Genomic DNA, 19464 nt, shown 5'->3' on the forward strand with positions numbered 1-19464 from the left:
AAATATGTTGAGGGTTAAAAAAACAAGATCCCAGACATTAAAAAAATTCTAATAATAAAGTCATTATTTAGTTATTTCAATTTTCAATTTTAAACTATTTGAATTTCCCACCACACACAACTTTAGATTAGTTCCACATGTGGCCGCTAGGGATTTTTTGATGACGTAGATCAGGCCAGTCAGAACAAAGCAAGATGGCTTCCGCATACAGTTCAGAGAGTGAGAGCAGTGAATTTGAGGATGTTTTGGTCGATACAGAAGGATATTTAAACGTTGAGCCGTACATGTTCGAGCCATTAATATCACTAGATCATAATGAGAGTGATCATTCGGACGAAAGTGATTAGAATTTGTGGTTAATCAATTTGCATGGCAGACCTGCCGATATAGCAAAGAAGACATTGATAGATGGTTGCAGATGCATAACATGTATGATTTTTGAACAGACTAATGTTGCACAATATTGTTTCGCCTCGTCTGTGTTGTATCGCCAGTAATGTCATGACGCTGAACTACTATTGAAAAGTGACGGTATTATGCACAATCATCTTGACGTGACGATATAATGCCGTGCAACGTTAGATAGGCCTAGATGTCAGATGACAATAATCTGTCATTGACAGTGGCTGTCACTGACACTGACCTGTGTCGCTGTCACCTTGATATGGCTGGAACACAAGAAGACATTATGCGGTATCACAGGCCCCAATAGGGCCTACACATTATGTAAAACAACCGACCTCAGCAGCCTCGGGCATTAAATGCAATTGACATGGTTGGAACAGCTGTTTTTATGTCGTTCATACTCTACCCAGGTCAGACTTTTGCATATGTACTCATATCGGATCTACCCGAGGAATTATTTAACTAATTACATTAGAAAAATAACCAGCCAGTTCACAAGGCTACGTCCAGGCGGCGCCCCTGTACAGCCCATCAACCGTGCAAGCCGCCATATTGCCAGTACTTTTTCCTCGGCGCCTTGTATCACAAGCCCCGAGTTTCTGTTGCTGTTTGCGTTGATTCCCCCGCTACAGTATTGAGAAGGATCCTCCCCCGGACGTCCGTTTTGGAGCTGCCGATTTCAGGAAGCGGGTGAGACCATTCCTTTACCCATCTTTCTCTGATTTCGTCACTTAGAACGCTTTTTCTTCGCCGTTCTCCCAAAAATTTTTCTCGCTCCAGGCTCCGGTCACGTGACCAAATAAATCCAAGTTTTTCTTATCGTTCACTTTATTTGTGTGGCCTCTCAAGATGCTGGCTCTGCCGCTCTTGTTAGCGTCCTTCTTGTCATTATTGGGCTTTCCAGCCCTCTTATTGGGCCTGTTACCCTTCTGGGTATTCAGGTGCCCGGGTGCCGGTGTATCGGGGATTATTAGTCCCCGTCCCGGTTCGTCCCCGGCTCGCCAGTCCGCCCCGTCGGACTCTGCGACTGCGGTTTCGTCCGCTGCCGGGACGCTGCCTTCTGCTTCTCCGGCCCCTCGGCCGTCGAAGAAGCAGAAGCCGACCCGGAGAGGCCCCAGAAAGTCTGGTGTGGCCTCTTCTAAGTCCCCCTCCGCTGTTTCTTCTCAGCGGGGGCGAGGCCCCCGGAGCTCTGGCGCCGTTTCGGCGCCCGACTCCGGGGCTCGGGCCGGGCACCCTCCATTCGGAGGTGTGCCCCCCGGGTTCTCTCCTAGGTTGAGCGCCGGTGACCCCCTCATCGGGGCGCCCCCTAGGGAGATTGGCTCCTCCCCCCTTTCACAGGGGGTCGAAGTGAGCGGGACTCTGGACGCTTTGCGTCCCGATCCCCTGGGCGTTGAGCATACCCCGCTGGAGGCAGACCTCCTGATTCAGGAACTCCTCCGGCTACCGGCCGTGGAGTCCTTAGTTACGTCTAAGCCCCCACCTGGCCGGGTTTCCTCCGCCCTCCCCCGTCGGGACCCCCCTGCTGCGGCATTGGGTCGTCCCCCGTCCTCCTCCGGGTTGGATGTGCCTCCGGCAGTGTCTTCGGTTGTGACTGTCTCTTCAGATTACACCGTCACATCTGACCGCTCTGAGGCGACGGGGCGTATCCCATCGGGTTATGAGGCCTGGCAGGCGGCTCACCCCAATTTCCGTCCCCTTCTGAGGACGTCGACCGCCTCCCCGTGGGTTACTGCAGACTCGGGCGTCACCCCCCCTGTTCTGCCGCCCCCTCTTGTCTCGCACGGAGGTGACCTACCCCCCTGGGGTAGGGGTGCGACAATGGGGCATTACGTCCGGTCTAGAGACCCTAGGGTCCATCCGGACGTCGGGAGGGTTCGCCCCACGATTTCGCCGGTGCGACCCCGTCCCTCCCTGTCTGGCTCTGCGGGTCTGAGCTCCACCCCCTTTGTGGTGAGTAGCCCCCCGCCATCCCTGCCTGCCCCAGGTATGTCCAGACAGGATCCCCGGCCTATCGCACCGGGCCTTACGGCCCAGCAGCGTCAGGTCCTGCAGAGTTTGGCTGCCCATCTGGAGACCAAAAATCTCTCAGATAGGGCCCCTCAGCAGCAGGCCGGGAGACCAGTGGCCTTTGAGCTGCCCCAAGTCCCCATGGAGGTCGACTATCAATTCGATGAGTCGCAATCTTCCATCGGGCAGGCCCCTCAGGCTGACTGCCCCTCTGGAACAGAGGACCCCACCATTGTGGCTGGGATGCGCGATCTTCGCGCGCTCGTCCGGCAGTTCGTGCCGACCGAGCATTGTCCTCTCCCGCCGGTCAACCCCGCGCTCGGCCGTGCTCCCTTCGATCTTTTCGGGGATGCCGACGAGCCGGACTTGGCTGCCGTGCCGGACCGGGCACTCGATGAGTTGCCCCCCTCCCCTGCCTTGATCAGAGCCTCTCATTGGCTCGATTCAACGCTTAGGGACACGGCGCCGTCCTGCGGGGGCCACCAGCGCTCCCTGGTCTCGACTTTGCCGTCGACTGGACCGGGAGCCTGGACGAAGGCGGGGAAGCGCTTCACGGCCACTTCCCCTCACAGTCCTTCGTATAGGCCAGAATACTATAGAGTATCGCCGTCGGGGACTGACCCGGTCTCACTCATCCCCTTGAGGGATGATGTGCAGCTCGCCGGGTTGGTCGTTCCGAAAGTCCTCACGTCTGCTCCTATGAGGGATGCCAAGAACGATGAGGCCCTGGCCAAGGAGACGCAGTCGGTGTTATCGTACGCCGACTTGACGCTCTGTGCCCTGTCCAGGTCGTTGGCTGCGGACGCCACGGATGAGCAACGCATCCTGGCTATGTCCTTACAGCAGTCACTGCAACATGCCAGTGACTTAGCTGCCAAACAAGCAGCCAACGCGGTGCTGAAGCGCCGGGACCTCCTCATCGAGGGGCTGAGTGTGGTCCGCGCCCAGTTTCTGCGCGGGGCCTTGCGGACCGCCCCTTTGGGCGGTCCCTTCTTATTCCACGATTCGCTGCCTGATACCTTAGGGGCTCAGCGCGAGTCGGATAAGAGTCGTGAGGGGGACCCTCCTCCCCCCAGACAGGCCCCCCGCCCGCGTTCCTCTTCATGGTCCGCGGGCCGGGGACGTCAGCCGGAGTTTAGACGCCCCCGGGGTGCGTCGGCCTCTCGTGGGCCCTCGGCCTCGCAGGGTTCCTCCGGGTCTTTTCGTCCCCGAGGGCAGTCAGAAGCTGCGGCTCCAGCCCGCCCCTCCAATAAGCGCCACCGCTCCTCAGGTCAGGGCGGAGGTGGCGGGCAGCCCAAGCGCCCCTTCCGGCCACAACAGCGGAAGGGTCGCGGGGGCAGGCGTCGGTGACTTGTCACCTTCTCCTCGGGCGCTAATAGGCGACACTCCCTCGGACTCTGTCGTTGGGGGCCGACTGCGTCATTTCGCAGCCTTTTGGGTCGGATGGTGTCAAAAAGGCTCCCCAGTCCCGGACATGCTCCGGCACGGGGTTCGCCTCGATTTTGCCCATCCTCCCCCAACGACATCGACTCCCCACCCGGTAATACCCCCCGTGGACCCAGCCAGGGCCGAAGCCCTTCGGTCCGAGGTCAACTCCCTCCTCCAGAAGGAGGCTGTCACGGTGGTGGAAGACCACTCCTCCCCGGGCTTTTACAGCCACATCTTCTTGGTTCCGAAGAAGTCGGGAAAATGGAGATTGGTCATAGACCTGTCCAGCCTGAACCGGTTCCTCAGGGTACCCAGTTTCAGGATGGAAACAACAAGGTCAGTGGCAACAGCGGTGCAGCCCGACGATTGGGCCGTCTCCATGGACTTGCAGGATGCGTATTTTCACATCCCAGTCCATCCAGACTTTCAACATTTCCTTCGCTTTTACTTCGAAGGCAAAATTTATCAGTTTCAGGCCTTGCCTTTCGGCCTGGCTTCCGCCCCGCTTATTTTCACAACCGTCGTCATGGCGTTCGCCGCCTCGTTTCACGCTTTGGGCTTCAAGCTCCATTGCTACTTAGACGACTGGCTGCTACGTTGCCAATCCCGTCCCCGTCTTCTCAAGCAGACTCGGTTCTTGCTCAAGACGGCGACCCAGGCCGGGTGGATAACAAACTTAGAAAAATCCGAGCTAGACCCGTCTCAGGATTTTGTCTTCGTGGGAGTACGTTTCCGTACCAGAGAGGGCCTCATGTCCCCACCTCAGGACCGGGTCACCAAGATCCGGTCTCTGATTCGGGCTTTCCGTCGTCGAGACAGCGCCACAGCCAGACAGTTCCTGTCCCTGCTGGGCCTGCTCAATTCGGCGGCGGACCAGGTTCCTCTCGGTCGCCTGTATATGCGCCCCCTCCAGCTCCTCCTACTCTCGAGTTGGCGCCCCTTCTCGGACCCACTCGATCGAGCAGTAGCACTCCCTTCCATGCTACTGGAGGACGTTTGGAGGTTCTGGGGGACGGGGACGGAGCTCCTCCGCGGGGTGCAGCTCCGTCCGTTACCCCCCCAGATGTCCCTCTTCAGGGACGCCTCCCTCTTCGGATGGGGGGCTCACCTGAACGAGGGCGACCTGACCACCAAGGGCACGTGGTCAGGGGAGGAGTCTCGCCTTTCGATCAATATTCTCGAAATGCAGGCTGTCATCCTAGCCGTGAAGGCCTTTTCGTCCCGGTTACGGGGTCACAGGGTATCTCTGTTCTCCGACAACTCGACTGTCGTCGCCTATATTCGGAGACAAGGGGGAACGAGGTCCGACACTCTGTGTCGTCTGACATGGGACCTCCTACAATTTTGTCGTCGGCTGGACATCCAGCTCTTCCCCCGTCACATCCCCGGCAAGAGGAACATCCTGGCGGATGCTCTCTCCAGAGCCGATCGCTTAGTCCAGACCGAGTGGACCCTCCATCAGGAGATTGTGTCCCGGCTGGCCGGGATGTGGGATGCGCCGATTGTGGACCTTTTCGCCACTCGCCTCAACAAGAGATTCACCCTGTATTACTCCCCTCTCCCGGACGACGAGGCCTTGGGAGTAGACAGCCTGTCGGCCTCCTGGGACGGCCTCAATGCTTATGCATTCCCGCCAACCCCTCTGTTGCTGCCGGTTCTGAACAAAGTGGCCTCATCGCGCGTCAGGCTTTGCCTGATCGCCCCTTGTTGGCCGAACCAAGCTTGGTTCCCGGTGTAGCTGGAGCTCCTGACGGACCACCCCCGCAGATTGCCGGAGTGGGACCGCCTGCTATATCACCCGATAGGCCGGGTCTACCATCAGGACCCTTCTTTCTACAGGCTTCACGCCTGGAGACTATCGGGCATTTCCTCCGAGAGAGAGGCTTTTCGGAGGACGTTATCCGAAAAGTCGCTCAGCCTCAAAGACAGTCTACCCTTACATCATACGACAGTAAGTGGCTCGTCTTTCGAGACTGGTGCGGGGAGCACGGAGTTTCTCCGATCGCTCCCACTCTTCCCAACTTCCTCGATTTCCTAAACTTTTTGTTTACGGTTCGGAAGTTTTCGGTCCAGGGGGTTAAGGGCTATCGCTCTGCCATTGCCGTCACCCTTAGACTGACAGGCTCCTGGCAACCGGCTTGGGATGACGCCTTGTCATCGTTGCTTCGCAACATGTCTCTGGAGCGTCCCCGCTCCTTACATTGCGTCCCCAAGTGGGATCTCTCGGTGGTGTTACGGGCTCTTATGAGATTTCCATTCGAGCCCTTGCACCTAGCAGATAGGAAGCATCTTACCTTTAAGACCGTCTTCTTGGTGGCCTTAGCTACGGCCCAGAGACGGTCCGAGCTCCATGCCCTAGCTTTTGACAAGCTAGCCTTCAATGAGAGGGGCGCGGTCCTAGAATTTGTCCCAGGCTTTATTGCAAAGAACCAGGCGCCTTCCACCTCCAGGCGCCCGGTTCTTATTCCATCCCTTTCCAGGGTGGTCTCTCGAGACCTCCCGGATAGAACTCTCTGCCCCGTCCGGGCCTTGAGGTCCTATGTCGATAAGACCAAAGACCCTGCCGTCCGTCTCGGCAGAAAGCGTCTTTTTCTGTCTTATCGCGAGGGATTCACACGGGAGATTGCGCCCGCCACGGTCGCCAGATGGTTGGTGGCCACCATCCGGCAGGCCTACTCCATGACTCTTCAGTCTCCGGAGCTTCGCCGCCTGGGTTCCGTGACGGCCCACGAGATTCGTGCCATCTCGACTTCATGGGCCGAATATAGGGGAGTCGCCTTGAACGAGGTCTTGGAGGCGGCGACGTGGAGTTCTCACTCCACTTTCTCCCAACATTATATGCGCGATTGTTCCGTGATGACTGACGGTATGCTGTCTCTCGGTCCAATCGTCGCCGCTCAGCACGTAGTCTAGGTTCTCCCTGCCTAGCCTACCCGCCGGACTCCTCACTCCGGATTCTCTGTCCTTCCCTCTAAAGATGGGGGGGAGGTGCGGACATTCATGCCGGGACGTGGTTCCCCTGTGCATGTGCCCCGTCCGGATGTCTTAGGTTGAGCCGCCTAGACTTTGTGGGTTGTCCCCGCACGCAGAGGGTGGTTACCCTCTTAAGTCCACACATTCTTTTGGCGAGGTGTGTGCTGAGCAAGTACCATGCGATGTGCTACCTTACTCTAGGGGGTAGTTGATAACCTTAAGGCCCTTTCCATTATTCTTTTATATGGTGGCCTGACCGTTGAGCCATGAGCATCCCCATTTCTCTTTGGTCTGGTTATCCCGGTCTCACCCGTTGGGTTCTGCTATGCGGCTTGGAGACAGTTCACGTCGCTACATGGTAAGTCACGTTTACCCACCTTCCTTAGGTTGTTGGTATTCGATGCAAAAGTCTGACCTGGGTAGAGTATGAACGACATAAAATTCCCATTTCCTGTGGAAATGTGATTTTATTAGTTCATACCTACCCAGGTCAGACTGCCCACCCGTCCGTCCCCACAGCAACGGGACTTACTTGAGTTGCTTGAGTAAAAAGTACTGGCAATATGGCGGCTTGCACGGTTGATGGGCTGTACAGGGGCGCCGCCTGGACGTAGCCTTGTGAACTGGCTGGTTATTTTTCTAATGTAATTAGTTAAATAATTCCTCGGGTAGATCCGATATGAGTACATATGCAAAAGTCTGACCTGGGTAGGTATGAACTAATAAAATCACATTTCCACAGGAAATGGGAATTTTAACAAGTGGCATTTAATATTCAGTTGGATGCAGATATCCGGCTTCATGTGATAATCCGTATCGATAAAGTGATCACTGCAAAGTTTGGCCGAAGGCCCAGGCTTCCAACACTCCAAACGTTTGCACTTCCGAATCCACAGCTTCCTCCTCTCTCGTTCAACTGGCTTTGGAAATTCATGAAAATGGGTCCCATCCGTCATTTGATTGTTCTTTGTGCTAGCCTTGACACAATTCGGAGCCACACAATAGGCCTACACCATAGTGAATGAAACACATTACTTCCAGGTGTGCATAATCAATTAAGGCCCTCCTGCTTTTATGATTGCATGACATGTACAGATAACCTGATCTACATCACAACTTTTGCTGAACCCGCTGCCTGGCTCTAACCCTTAAAGCGCCGAATTAACAAAATCATATTACCCCTGAGCGCCGAATTAACCGAGCATTTTTGAAAATGATTAATAACAACGTTATTTTTGTTACAAACACCATGGAATGTACTGATGATTTTATACAAATGGTAATTCCCGTCGATTTTTGTGACATTTCCCGCCAAAATTTACTAATTAGGGGTTAATTAGTGCAAATACCCATAATCAACAAAAATATGGCCAGAACATACCTCCATCAGCTTTTTATACCTCCCTTGGTATTTTAATATGAAGTCTGGGTCTAAATACATCGTTTCCATCCGATTCCTGGTCGAAGCATCCGTCTAATTAGTCGTAGCAGCGCTAATTACTCCTGATGACGTCATTCCCGCGAAAATGGGGCTTCAAGTTTTTGATAAAATACTCAAAAGCTTGTATAGAAACTTGAAATTTGTTCGATGCCATTTTGTGCTAAGCATCACTGTCGAAGTACCAAAGAGCGTACATGCACACTCACTGCCATCTCTTAGCAGACAGGTGGAACTAAATGTCTGCTGTCGACGATCGTCGCCTCTGGCGCTTTCCCCCTTATGTCGACGATCGTCGCCTCTGGCGGTTTAAGGGCTAACAAGCCAGTTGCTAGCCTGATTAGGTAATCAAGTTGTCAAACACATAATTGGCTATATCTTCAAAATGGATGGAGCTAATTGCATTTGGTTTTCTGTATTGTATAAAGTGTTAGATACACTTTTGAAATCGTATTACAGCAGAAAATGGCAAAAAACCTTGATATATGGCCTTTAACCTGTGATTGAAGCCCTGAGTGCAGAACGTTATTGAAGATATATTGAATTTTTCAGAACTATGTTCGAAAATCTCGTGAAGATGTTGGAAACAAAGTACGAGAAGTCACACGGAGCCGTCATTTACGATACCAGGAACTTCAGACGGACATACAGATGTAAACATCCACTTTTATTGAAGGTAATCTTCAAGTTCTAGTTCAAATGATGCTTACAAATCATTGATGGAAATAAACATAGGGGTATCTGTCATATTGCCATAAACTTCAGGTCAGCCGGAATATTTTCCTTTCTTAATTTCAGTACAATGAGGGGGGTACCTGCAGACAGTATTGGCATAACTGTAATGAAATACATTTGGAAAAGGTGACCTTTACCAACAGCGGAAAATTGTTCACAAGACAAGTTTCTGTGGGGAGGATGTTCCACAGTCCAGCTGCTGAATGTCTGAAATGATGTAGCCTACCCTGTACCTATTTCACGACCAGGGTGGAGCTGGGGAGACTTGACTGCAGAGCATAGAGCTGGCTGAGGAGTGGAGTGGTTGAGCATGTCAGTGAGGTGGCAAGCTTCCATGCAACATTTTTGGTAAAATTGTCTATAGCTTGTGACCAAGCTGTTATACAGACAGGTTGAAAAAAGCCTGTGAAGTGCATTGTTGACATTCTATACCTGACGTTTGCAGACTTTGCACCGGCTTGGAAATGTTTGTGAAAAGCAGAAGGATCTTGGCTCAGCCTTCAACTACTATCAAGACTCACTCGAACGGCAAGATAGAGTTGAGACACCAGATCAAGAACTCTTGGTAAGTTAATATCAGAGTAAAACAAAAGTGCTTTTAATTAAAAAGCTTTTCACAGTTGAATAACTTCCAGCCCATTGTGTATGTTTTTGAGGAAATCACTTCCTCTTCCTCAGGACTTGATCTGCCCCTCATAGCTAATCAGCATCCCCACGAACCACGTCTAACACATCGTACAATAGATGGCATGTCCTCAAACCATGTCACAGGTCTATGTTGCAATATCTAAAATGATGTGATACTCAAATACTTCAGGTATTCACATCATGATAAGATTTGAAGAATTGAGCTAGCTTCAAGATGTACCTAATAAGATTTCATGTACCTTGTTAGTTTTCCCACACAAATCATATCATTATCTCCATTTAATGCGACATTGATTGGTTGTTTTTTTATTCACTATCATATCTATGAGATTATATTAACTCTTTGAGATTGCGTCATTTTTTCCTGTCGCGATACCAGTTTTCTTGAAAAACGCTATTTTTAACAAAAATAAAAAAATGAAACCAATCATCAAAGCTGCTTGCATTATATATCTCCTGAAAGGTCTTTCTGAGTTTTTTTTCTTTGCTTCATAGCATTCCAATTTAGGTAAAAACATCTGATTTACAGTATTGTTTTAAAGAAATATAGTTTTCACCCCTTACCGAATTTTGAAATAATTGGCAGAACTAGACATTCCACTGTGATTCTTCTAGAAAGCCACAAATAGTCATAAAAACAACACAGAAAATGTTCCTAGCACTCCCTAGTAACAAACTGCAAATAAAACATTGTGTAAGGCATCCAAAACCTCATGGGCTGAAATCTGAATTGACCTGACATTTTGACAGAAAATCATCTGCTCGCTATCACCACAATATATACACCCAACCATCACCCGACCATAGTAAGAATAAATATTGGAACACAGCTGTTAGTAATCTAGAATGACTGTAGATGTCTCTCAGATCGATTCCAGACAGTGCTGAGCACAGCTTAACTTTGTGTAGAAAGTAATGTATTGAAACGGCATAGGTGGTTCAACGTTACTGGTGCCTGATATAACCAAACGACTCATGCCGTTAAACAGTCTCAAAGAGTTAAAAAGTTTTGTTATTCAAATTCCAAAAGCCGTTAAAATTTATAACAAGACCATATAACCCGAAAACTTAAAAAATCACGTTAGGTCTCATAGCTCAGATGAATAAAAAAGGAAACTTCATTGAAATCCAACTAGTAGTTCGTCCTCTTGAACCTTAAATGATGGGGGCAAAACATTTACAATTGGACATTCAGCAGTTAAAGTGGTTTCTCTCCCTGCCAATGATCTGCCCCTCAGGAGATCAGGCAGACCTATACCTTGTTTAGCTACCTCCTCACATTCATGTGACACAATTCTGTTAACCCTTCTGTATTTTTTCGTGTATATTTGTGTAGCTGATCTTGATTCCATTTCCAGTTGTGCGAGGCCCTTCTTGGGTTAGCTGCTGTGCTGATTGCCAAAGATGATGCCAGAAATGGAAAACTAGTCCTGTTACGAGCTCGAGAACTTGCCATGAACGTGCTGGGGCCTCGTCACAATTACGTTGCTGCAATTATCAATAAAGTAAGAGTTACCTAACAGGCAAAGCTATGTAAATATAACGACTCTTAAAAACCTAAGACCTGAGAAGCCAAGTATGATAAAGTGGCTCATAATCATAGATTGTGCCCGCAGAAGGCTAGAAACTGTTCATTGGTCCAGATAAATGATAGGGAAAAGAACTTTTCCCATCTTTTACAAGTGCAGGGGTGAGCGGGGATATATTTTATTCTTATATTTTGAGGATTTTTTTTTTTGACTGATGCAGTTCAATTTCAAAGGCGCTACATCCATAAATTTTCTTGATGTCAGATGTCTTGCTTTCCACTCATGCAGAAGAATGAATTTCATCCACTAAAAATGGCATCACTTATGGTTGCAGGCGTTTGCCTGTTGGCCTGTGTGAAAGGAAATAAGAGTCAAATATTGGCTTGTGTCCACCTGTGCAGGGTCTTTATGTTGCCATGGCATATAGACACCAGATACAGTCGACCACAGCTTACTGTCCCATCCTACGGACGAAAAGAGCTTGGGTATTCAGCCCGAATGGTGAGGATCAAACTCAGACCTGTTGCTTGTTAGGTAGATGCATTTCCAAGCGAGCTTGCAAGTCCACAAATGCTTGTTTGCATTTAAGTATAGTAATTTGATGAGGACGAGTTCCTTCTAATGGCATGCAGTCATTGGTGGCATCAGAACATATACTATTAGACCCTATAGCCCATAGGCCTGATTGTCACATGATTTACTCTGCCAATCATCTCAAATATTGGGACGAAAGCCCCCTATTTGCCCTACAAAAAATCCCTATAAATCCCTATTTTTGGGAAAGAAAAGCCCTATACATGTATTTCCCCCTATAATATCCTTGCTGAGCAGCAGAAAGCCTGCCATTCACTCAAGCTGCTCTCATATCAGTGGCAGTCACCAGTACTGTCAGAACAGCTGCACACGTAAAGTCTAATTGTGTAGAAGATTTTTGAAATTTCAGGCCAAAGCCTTAATGTACACAAAGAACTCGGAAGAAAAGCACTTTGCTTTTCTCTTTGGAAGGACATATTCTTCTGTAAAATCATGGCAATCATCGGCGTCTAACTAGATATCCTTCATTACATGACAGTCATGACTTGGGACTATCAGATCGCTGGCCCTCTCCAGAGAACATTGCTCCTCCAGTATATGCAAACATCAATAGCAGAGGTGAAAACTATAAAGAACTCCATTTCTGAAGAGTAGCAGAGTCTACACTGGTGACACAGTATACGTTTGTCCTTGGAGCTCGTCGTCGTCCTTGAGCACGATGATTAACATTGTAGACAATAAGTCGTGTATTCATGTAATATGTTATTCTCCTCAGCTTGGACAGCTTGCCTACAAGCAAGGCCGAATTGATGAAGCGCTCGCCTACTTCATACAAGATCTGAATCTGACAAGGAGCGAGGTTGGCACCAACCATCCCCGTGTTGCGCAGATCGTCAATGATATTGCCCTTGTTTATGATGACCAGAATAATACTCTGGCTGGAAACCTGTACGAGACAGCTCTGAAGATTCTGCTTGATACGTTTGGTTCAGTGCATGTGGATGTTGCAGTTGTCAGGTAGGTAGATGTAGATCTTGACTTAGAGAGCCTCAAAAACTAGCAATTGTCATCCTCTTCGGCATCTGTCGGTCCGCCTGTGGGTCCGTCCATCGAAACGATGTAAACGCTCTTACTTGAGACTGCTTCAGGATTTATCTCACTCTGACGCACCATGTTTCTATCCGTTGGTAATACATTTATAGGGTCTAAATCCAACTGTTCATGATTTACGTGTACATTGATGTTTGTGCTCCTGTACCGAGCTCCCATTCATGGTCCAATGATGAAGCCATTTAGTAAAATTCTAACCCCTCTATCTCCCACAACCACCACTTCAAAAAACAATTTAAGAATCTGGTTTCTATGGTCAGGTAGGCGTACTCTATCCCTCAACACGTTCAAATCATTTGTAGCATGCATGTTACATATAAGTCGCTCAGCTCCTAGACTATATGGACTTGAAACTTTGTATGCGTAAACACCTAAAATCAACTCGATGAGACACCAAGTTTTGGTCTGATCTTATTCTAGACTTGGCCACCAGGGGGCCAAAACTGAAAATGTTTGATTAGGTCACAAAAGGTAAAATTGCATCTTTAGGCTGTAACTGTGTCACACTTCTTAACTGCATTGACCATCACTCTCGAATGTGGTACACATGTAAGCTGATCTCGGGGGCCCGAGTTCACTCCGATATGATCTACCATTTGACCACCAGGGCCAAGTCTAAATAGCTTAAAAATGCATTTATTCATATAACTACTTGTCCAAATAATCCAAATTTCATATCACCATTGGTACATCCAACCTCCATACAGTGTATGTCACCTAGGTTTTTGGCTCACCATAGGGGAGTCTATACAACACCTCTGTGTCCGTCGTCGTCTGTCGTCGTCGTCTGTATCCTGTTTCAAAACAGTGGCACGTTCCTTAACCGCTGGGGCTATGAACTTGAAACTTTGTACACAGGACCCCCAGGTCAGGTGACCTCTGACAATGAATTTCAGTCCGATCTGATTCTTTACTTGGCCACCAGGGGGCCAGAAGTGGAAACCTAAAAAGTGTGATATCTCTCTTATGAGTGACTTGTTTTTGATAAAATGTTTATGGTAGGTTCTCCTAGCAAGGATACATCACATATCGTATGAGTTTTTGATTTGACCACATTTTCAAGGTCACAGAGGTCAAATGGAGTAAATTGGCCATTTGCGTGTAACTCTGGCACGTTTAATTGCTTAAGCTATGAACTTGAAATTTCATACACATGACTCCCTACGTCATGTAACTGCTGACAACTAATTTCTGTCTGATCTGATTCTCAACTTGGCCACCAGGGGACCAAAACTAAAAAAGGTAAAAAGTGCAATGTGTCCCTTATTAGTGATTTGTTTTCGATGATATTTTTATGGTAGGTACTCCAGCAAGGATACCATCATATCGTGCGGGTTTTTGATTTGACCTAATTTTTTAGGTCACAGAGGTCAAATGGTGTAAATTGGCCGTAACTACGGCACAATTCATAACCGCTTAAGCTATCAACTTGAAATTTGGTACACATGACTCCCTATGTCATGTAACCTCTGACATAGAATTTCCGTCCAATTTGAATCATTTGATTCTTGACTTGGCCACCAGGGGGCCAGAAGTTGGAACCTGAAAAGTGTGATATCTCTTATGAGTGACTTGTTTCGATAACATTTTTATGGTAGGTTCTCCTAGCAAGGATACATCACATATCATACGGGTTTTTGATTTGACCTACTTTTCAAGGTCATAGAGGTCAAAAGGCGTGAATTGGCCGTTTGAGTGTAACTATGGCACGTTTCGTAACCGCTGAAGCTATCAACTTGAAATTTGGTACACATAACTCCCTGCATCATGTCACCTCGGACACCCAATTTCAACTGATCTGATTCTCGACTTGGCCATGAGAAGGTCAAAACTAAAAAAGGTAAAAAGTGCAATGTCTCGCTTATTAGTGACTTGTTTTCGATGATATTTTTATGGTAGGTACTCAAAGCAACGATACATCACATGTCGTACCGACTTTGGTTTGACCTATATACTATACATGTAGCATGTTTCTTAACCAGGATGAATTCCTAACCACCAAATATCTATATGGTGAGCAAAATGGCCCCTGGCCGTTTCATTTATTTGACTAGGGGTCAAACTCTAAAGTTTTTCCAATGGCCTGAAGATAGCATGTTTTGTTACCAATCAGTCCGGTTAGCACAATGGAAGGCCTGCCTGATGCTGGGCAAGCTGGGGAATTGATTCTTTAGGTTGAATATAGCACATCTCTCAGCCTAACTACAGCAGGTGAGCAGGCTAGGCCTCGATTGTTTTATTTTGAAGTTCATTTTGATCTCCATTATCGTCTCTATTATTTCAGATACAACCTTGGCGCGTTCTACTTTGCGACGAACTACTTCTCAAGGGCAAGATACCAGTTTCAAGAAGCTGTCAACATCTTTGATGCATACCTTGGAAGTGACCATCCATATACTTATGCTTCAAATGAAGCTTTGGCAGCTATGCCAAATTGATAAACAACGCCCTTACCCCACCCGTCTGTTAATGAAAAACATTTTGAGTAAAAAAGGGTCCAAAATTGATGTGTAAACAAAAGTCTTTGTTGGTTGTAAACCCTCAGTGTTGGGTCTATGTTAACCTCTTGAATCCCAAAACTTGAAAATCCCGGGGTCCCAGGGTGGTCACGTGGTTGCGAAATTGGGTCTGACTTTCACGACATATAGCGCCCGCATACAACTGCCAAAGTCCCGTCCCGAGGCGCCAATTACCCAGGCATGCTCTAACTGACCCTACTATACATCAAACACGCTATAACAAGCAATAAACTAGCGTCCCAGCTCAAGGGAATAAAAATATCACTGAGACCGACCTGTTATTTCAAAATGACCGACTGGTCGGTCTCTGCGATTCAAGAGGTTAAGGTTTCAAAACCCTTGAGAGTGGAGCTAGATGCAGTCATTGAGAGCTCCACCCTCAAGGGTTTTAAAACCTTAACACCGAGCGTTCAATTCCTAAAACACAATGTTGATATTGTTAGGTCCGTTATTTAACTGAGCTTCACCGCCAACATCGTAGATCTTAGTCAGTGCTAAACTGCCAACATCGTAGACCTACGTTCTATTAATTCTTTACACTCATCTCAGATGGCGTGTTGTTGGTATAATGGTTCCAGCCATCATCTGCTCAGTTTGCCTCACTTTGCACATGTTTTGGTCATTCTTTGCCATGTAGAGGGGGGTCATTCTACTATTGAAATGACGTAATTGATATTGAAACACGTGGCTCTTCTGCATAATGTGGGGAATCCCCCTTAGCGCATCAGGAGAGTGTTTTTGTGTATCCCACTCCAGAACAAAATACTATTGACCCAGGGAGGTAAAAAGGAGACTTCTGAGATGAAAATAAGACAAGTTTGGTGAGTGTAGCTTATTTATGTCTGATGCCGGTAGTTTGGACTCATCATGTATCTGGGTGACGCCTTGGGTCTCACACCAGGAGCTCTTTTGCTGTCACGTTTGATGGATTTGATGAAACTGTGTCTCCATCTGTTGTTGAGCAGAGCAGTGATGGTAACTCTCGCTGTGATCAGGGAATCATAGGTCCCAGTTTGAAGGGGTTATCGCGTCTAGAAAAGGTATTTGAGGAGTTGAAAATCAGGAATGTGTTTAAAGTGTATATATTTATTATACGAAGAATTAATAAAGTCTTTATTAATTCGTCATTATACTTAAAGTCTATGAATCTCAACTTACATCTCTAAACTGCTGTTTCTTACACTGAAATTGTTTTGTTTATCATGTTTATAGACATACATATTATACATTATCTACACGTGATGAATCTCATTTGTTGAAGGTCATTTGGTTTGACTGTGCAGAACTTTTCTATTGGTGTTAATCATCAGCTGTTACATCTGTTACAGCTGTTACATGTATTAACAGTTTTTATTAGCAGTTATCAGTAGATGATGTGCAATCTACTTCCATCGTGACCAGTGCTAGAAGATTTTCCCAATTGGTTACCAGTCTTGGCTTAAGGAATTGATACCGAACTGGAGGTATTGGTTGTCTCACTAAAACCGCTCGGGTGGAGCTAAAATGTCGACCAAAACCAAGGCCAACATTTTAGCTCCACCCATGCTTTTGAAATGTCTGATCTGCTGTGATTCTTTATACATTTATATCAGTCCGGGAAATGTTAGAATTCAGGTACGTATCGGAATTCAGATACCCATATCAGAATTCAGATGCCCCATATCAAAATTCGGATACCCCTTAAAGGCCATAACTCAAGGTTTTTTGCCATTTTCTGCTGTAAGACGATTTCAAAAGTGTACCTAACACTTTGTACAATACAGAAAACCAAATGCAATTAGCTCCATCCATTTTGAAGATATAGCCAATTATGTGTTTGACAACTTGATTACCTAATCAGGCTAGCAACTGGCTTGTTAGAGCCAGGCGACAGTTTCAGCAAAAGTTGTGATGTAGATCAGGCCTCTGTACATGTCATGCAATCATAAAAGCAGGAGGGCCTTAATTAATTATGCACACCTGGAAGTAATGTGTTTCATTCACTATGGTGTATTGTGTGGCTCCGAATTGTGTCAAGGATAGCACAAAGAACAATCGAATGACGGATGGGACCCATTTTCATGAATTTCCAAAGCCAGTTGAACGAGAGAGGAGGAAACTGTGGATTCGGAAGTGCAAACGTTTGGAGTGTTGGAAGCCTGGGCCTTCGGCCAAACTTTGCAGTGATCACTTTATCGATATGGATTATCACATGAAGCCGGATATCTGCATCTAACTGAATATTAAATGCCACTTGTTAAAAACAGCTGTTCCATCTGTATTCGATTTGACCAACCCCACTTACATGCGACAGCCTCCAAAGGAACGTTCGTTAGCCAAAAAACGTAAACTCTCATTATGATCTAGTGATATTAATGGCTCGAACATGTACGGCTCAACGTTTAAATATCCTTCTGTATCGACCAAAACATCCTCAAATTCACTGCTCTCACTCTCTGAACTGTATGCGGAAGCCATCTTGCTTTGTTCTGACTGGCCTGATCTACGTCATCAAAAAATCCCTAGCGGCCACATGTGGAACTAATCTAAAGTTGTGTGTGGTGGGAAATTCAAATAGTTTAAAATTGAAAATTGAAATAACTAAATAATGACTTTATTATTAGAATTTTTTTAATGTCTGGGATCTTGTTTTTTAACCCTCAACATATTTCATGAGTATCAAGCATGTTTTCAAACCTAGATATATGGCCTTTAATCTTAGTAAAGGGCTTAATTGAAGGACATGCCAACTACCCACCCAGGGCTATCACCTTTGTGAAGACAGATGTTAGAGCTATTCTTGGCTTCCATTTCTAAAGCTGATCCCAGATTTTGGACCCCATCATTTGTGCCCTTTTTTGAACATACCGAATTCTTCAGTACAAATAATGTACACATATGATGCACAGGGAAATGTACAGGAGCTGGATGTAATTGCTGCTTACAAGCAAACGCTCGGGAGAATTTACAAAAGCTGGTTTGACAGTGTTGTGCACATTTTTTTTACTAAATCATGCAAACATAAACTGCTGTCCTATCTATGTTTCCTCCCCCAAATGGACATATTTGTAAAAATCTGGCCCAAAGTATCAGAATTCTGATACCCTAAGTATCCGAATTCTGATATGGGTATCTGAATTCGGATACGTATCTGAATTCTAACATTTCCCGAACTGATATGAAGTTCCGTGTGTTCGAATATCCGTCCAGTGTGTTTGACTGTTTGTTCTCCTTTTGCATCTTGAAACTCTGAATAATTGTGAAAACTTGCTTTCAAAAACAGAAAAGCTTTCAGTTCTAATGTTCTATCATCGAAAACACTTTGTTGGAAAATCAATCTTCTTCAAATTTTGTCTGTGCACTACAAGACTTCATCAGAAAACGCCTTGGTCCTTGTTGATATTCAATGTTGCTTGAGAATTCTAAAGTTCGAATAATTTCTGTTGTTCAGACGAAACTTTGAACAACATTGAATTTCAAGGGTTGCTTGTGATAATAGAACCTTTAGACGATATATTTATAAAACCATGCTGACAAACCTGAATACCAAACCTCCAAACACCCTAAACTACCCTCTGCTGAAGGCCCTGGCCACCCCTAACTACCACTAAACTACCCAGGGCCGTTTTGACCCGGTGTTTTGACTCTATTAAAGCAGGGCCGTTTTGACCAGGGGCCGTTCTGACTGGATACCGTTTGGATCTGTGATGTTCAAGTTATCAAGTGTTCTTTGGATCTCAAGTGGGACTTTGGCCGTTTTGCGCTATTACATCCCTTGTCTATGCTCCCTAATTTTTTCAGATTACCCGGAAAATTATGTATATCTTCCTCTATTTACTAAAAGAATAAAATATAAAAATCTGTCATACCTTATCAGGTTTACATGTATCTTTCTTTACTTCTTTATAGGAGTTATTCATTGTGACATGGCAATCATTTTTTGGACGGTGATAAAATTCCCTATTTCCTGATGTGATTTCCGTCATTTCCAAGATTAGCGCTGTTACCAGCGATCTTGTCATGTATGGCCGAGTGTAAAAGGCTAATAAGACTCTAACGAACGAAACCAATTTATCAAGCAACAAAAACACAGAAGCCATCTTGGCGTACAACACAGAATTACATAGTCCCACCCTTTTAAGACAGACGGCGCTGCAGC

At 46.7% G+C, this 19464-nt stretch overlaps 1 protein-coding gene across 3 annotated transcripts in view; it reads left to right on the forward strand.

Moving 5' to 3' along the window:
- Positions 1-19173, forward strand: part of LOC135490720 (uncharacterized) — an 80892-nt gene extending 61719 nt beyond the window's left edge. For all 3 annotated transcript variants that reach the window (XM_064776114.1, XM_064776113.1, XM_064776115.1), the window contains 5 exons: positions 8804-8927; positions 9432-9551; positions 10993-11139; positions 12473-12714; positions 15092-19173. In XM_064776114.1, the coding sequence (XP_064632184.1) occupies positions 8804-8927; positions 9432-9551; positions 10993-11139; positions 12473-12714; positions 15092-15245 (787 nt within the window). In that variant the 3' untranslated portion in view covers positions 15246-19173. The remainder of the gene's footprint in view (positions 1-8803; positions 8928-9431; positions 9552-10992; positions 11140-12472; positions 12715-15091) is intronic.
- The last annotated feature ends 291 nt before the right edge of the window (positions 19174-19464 follow it).

This window comes from Lineus longissimus, chromosome 7 (assembly GCF_910592395.1).
Source record: "Lineus longissimus chromosome 7, tnLinLong1.2, whole genome shotgun sequence".
In the NCBI taxonomy this organism is placed as follows: Eukaryota; Metazoa; Nemertea; class Pilidiophora; order Heteronemertea; family Lineidae; genus Lineus; species Lineus longissimus.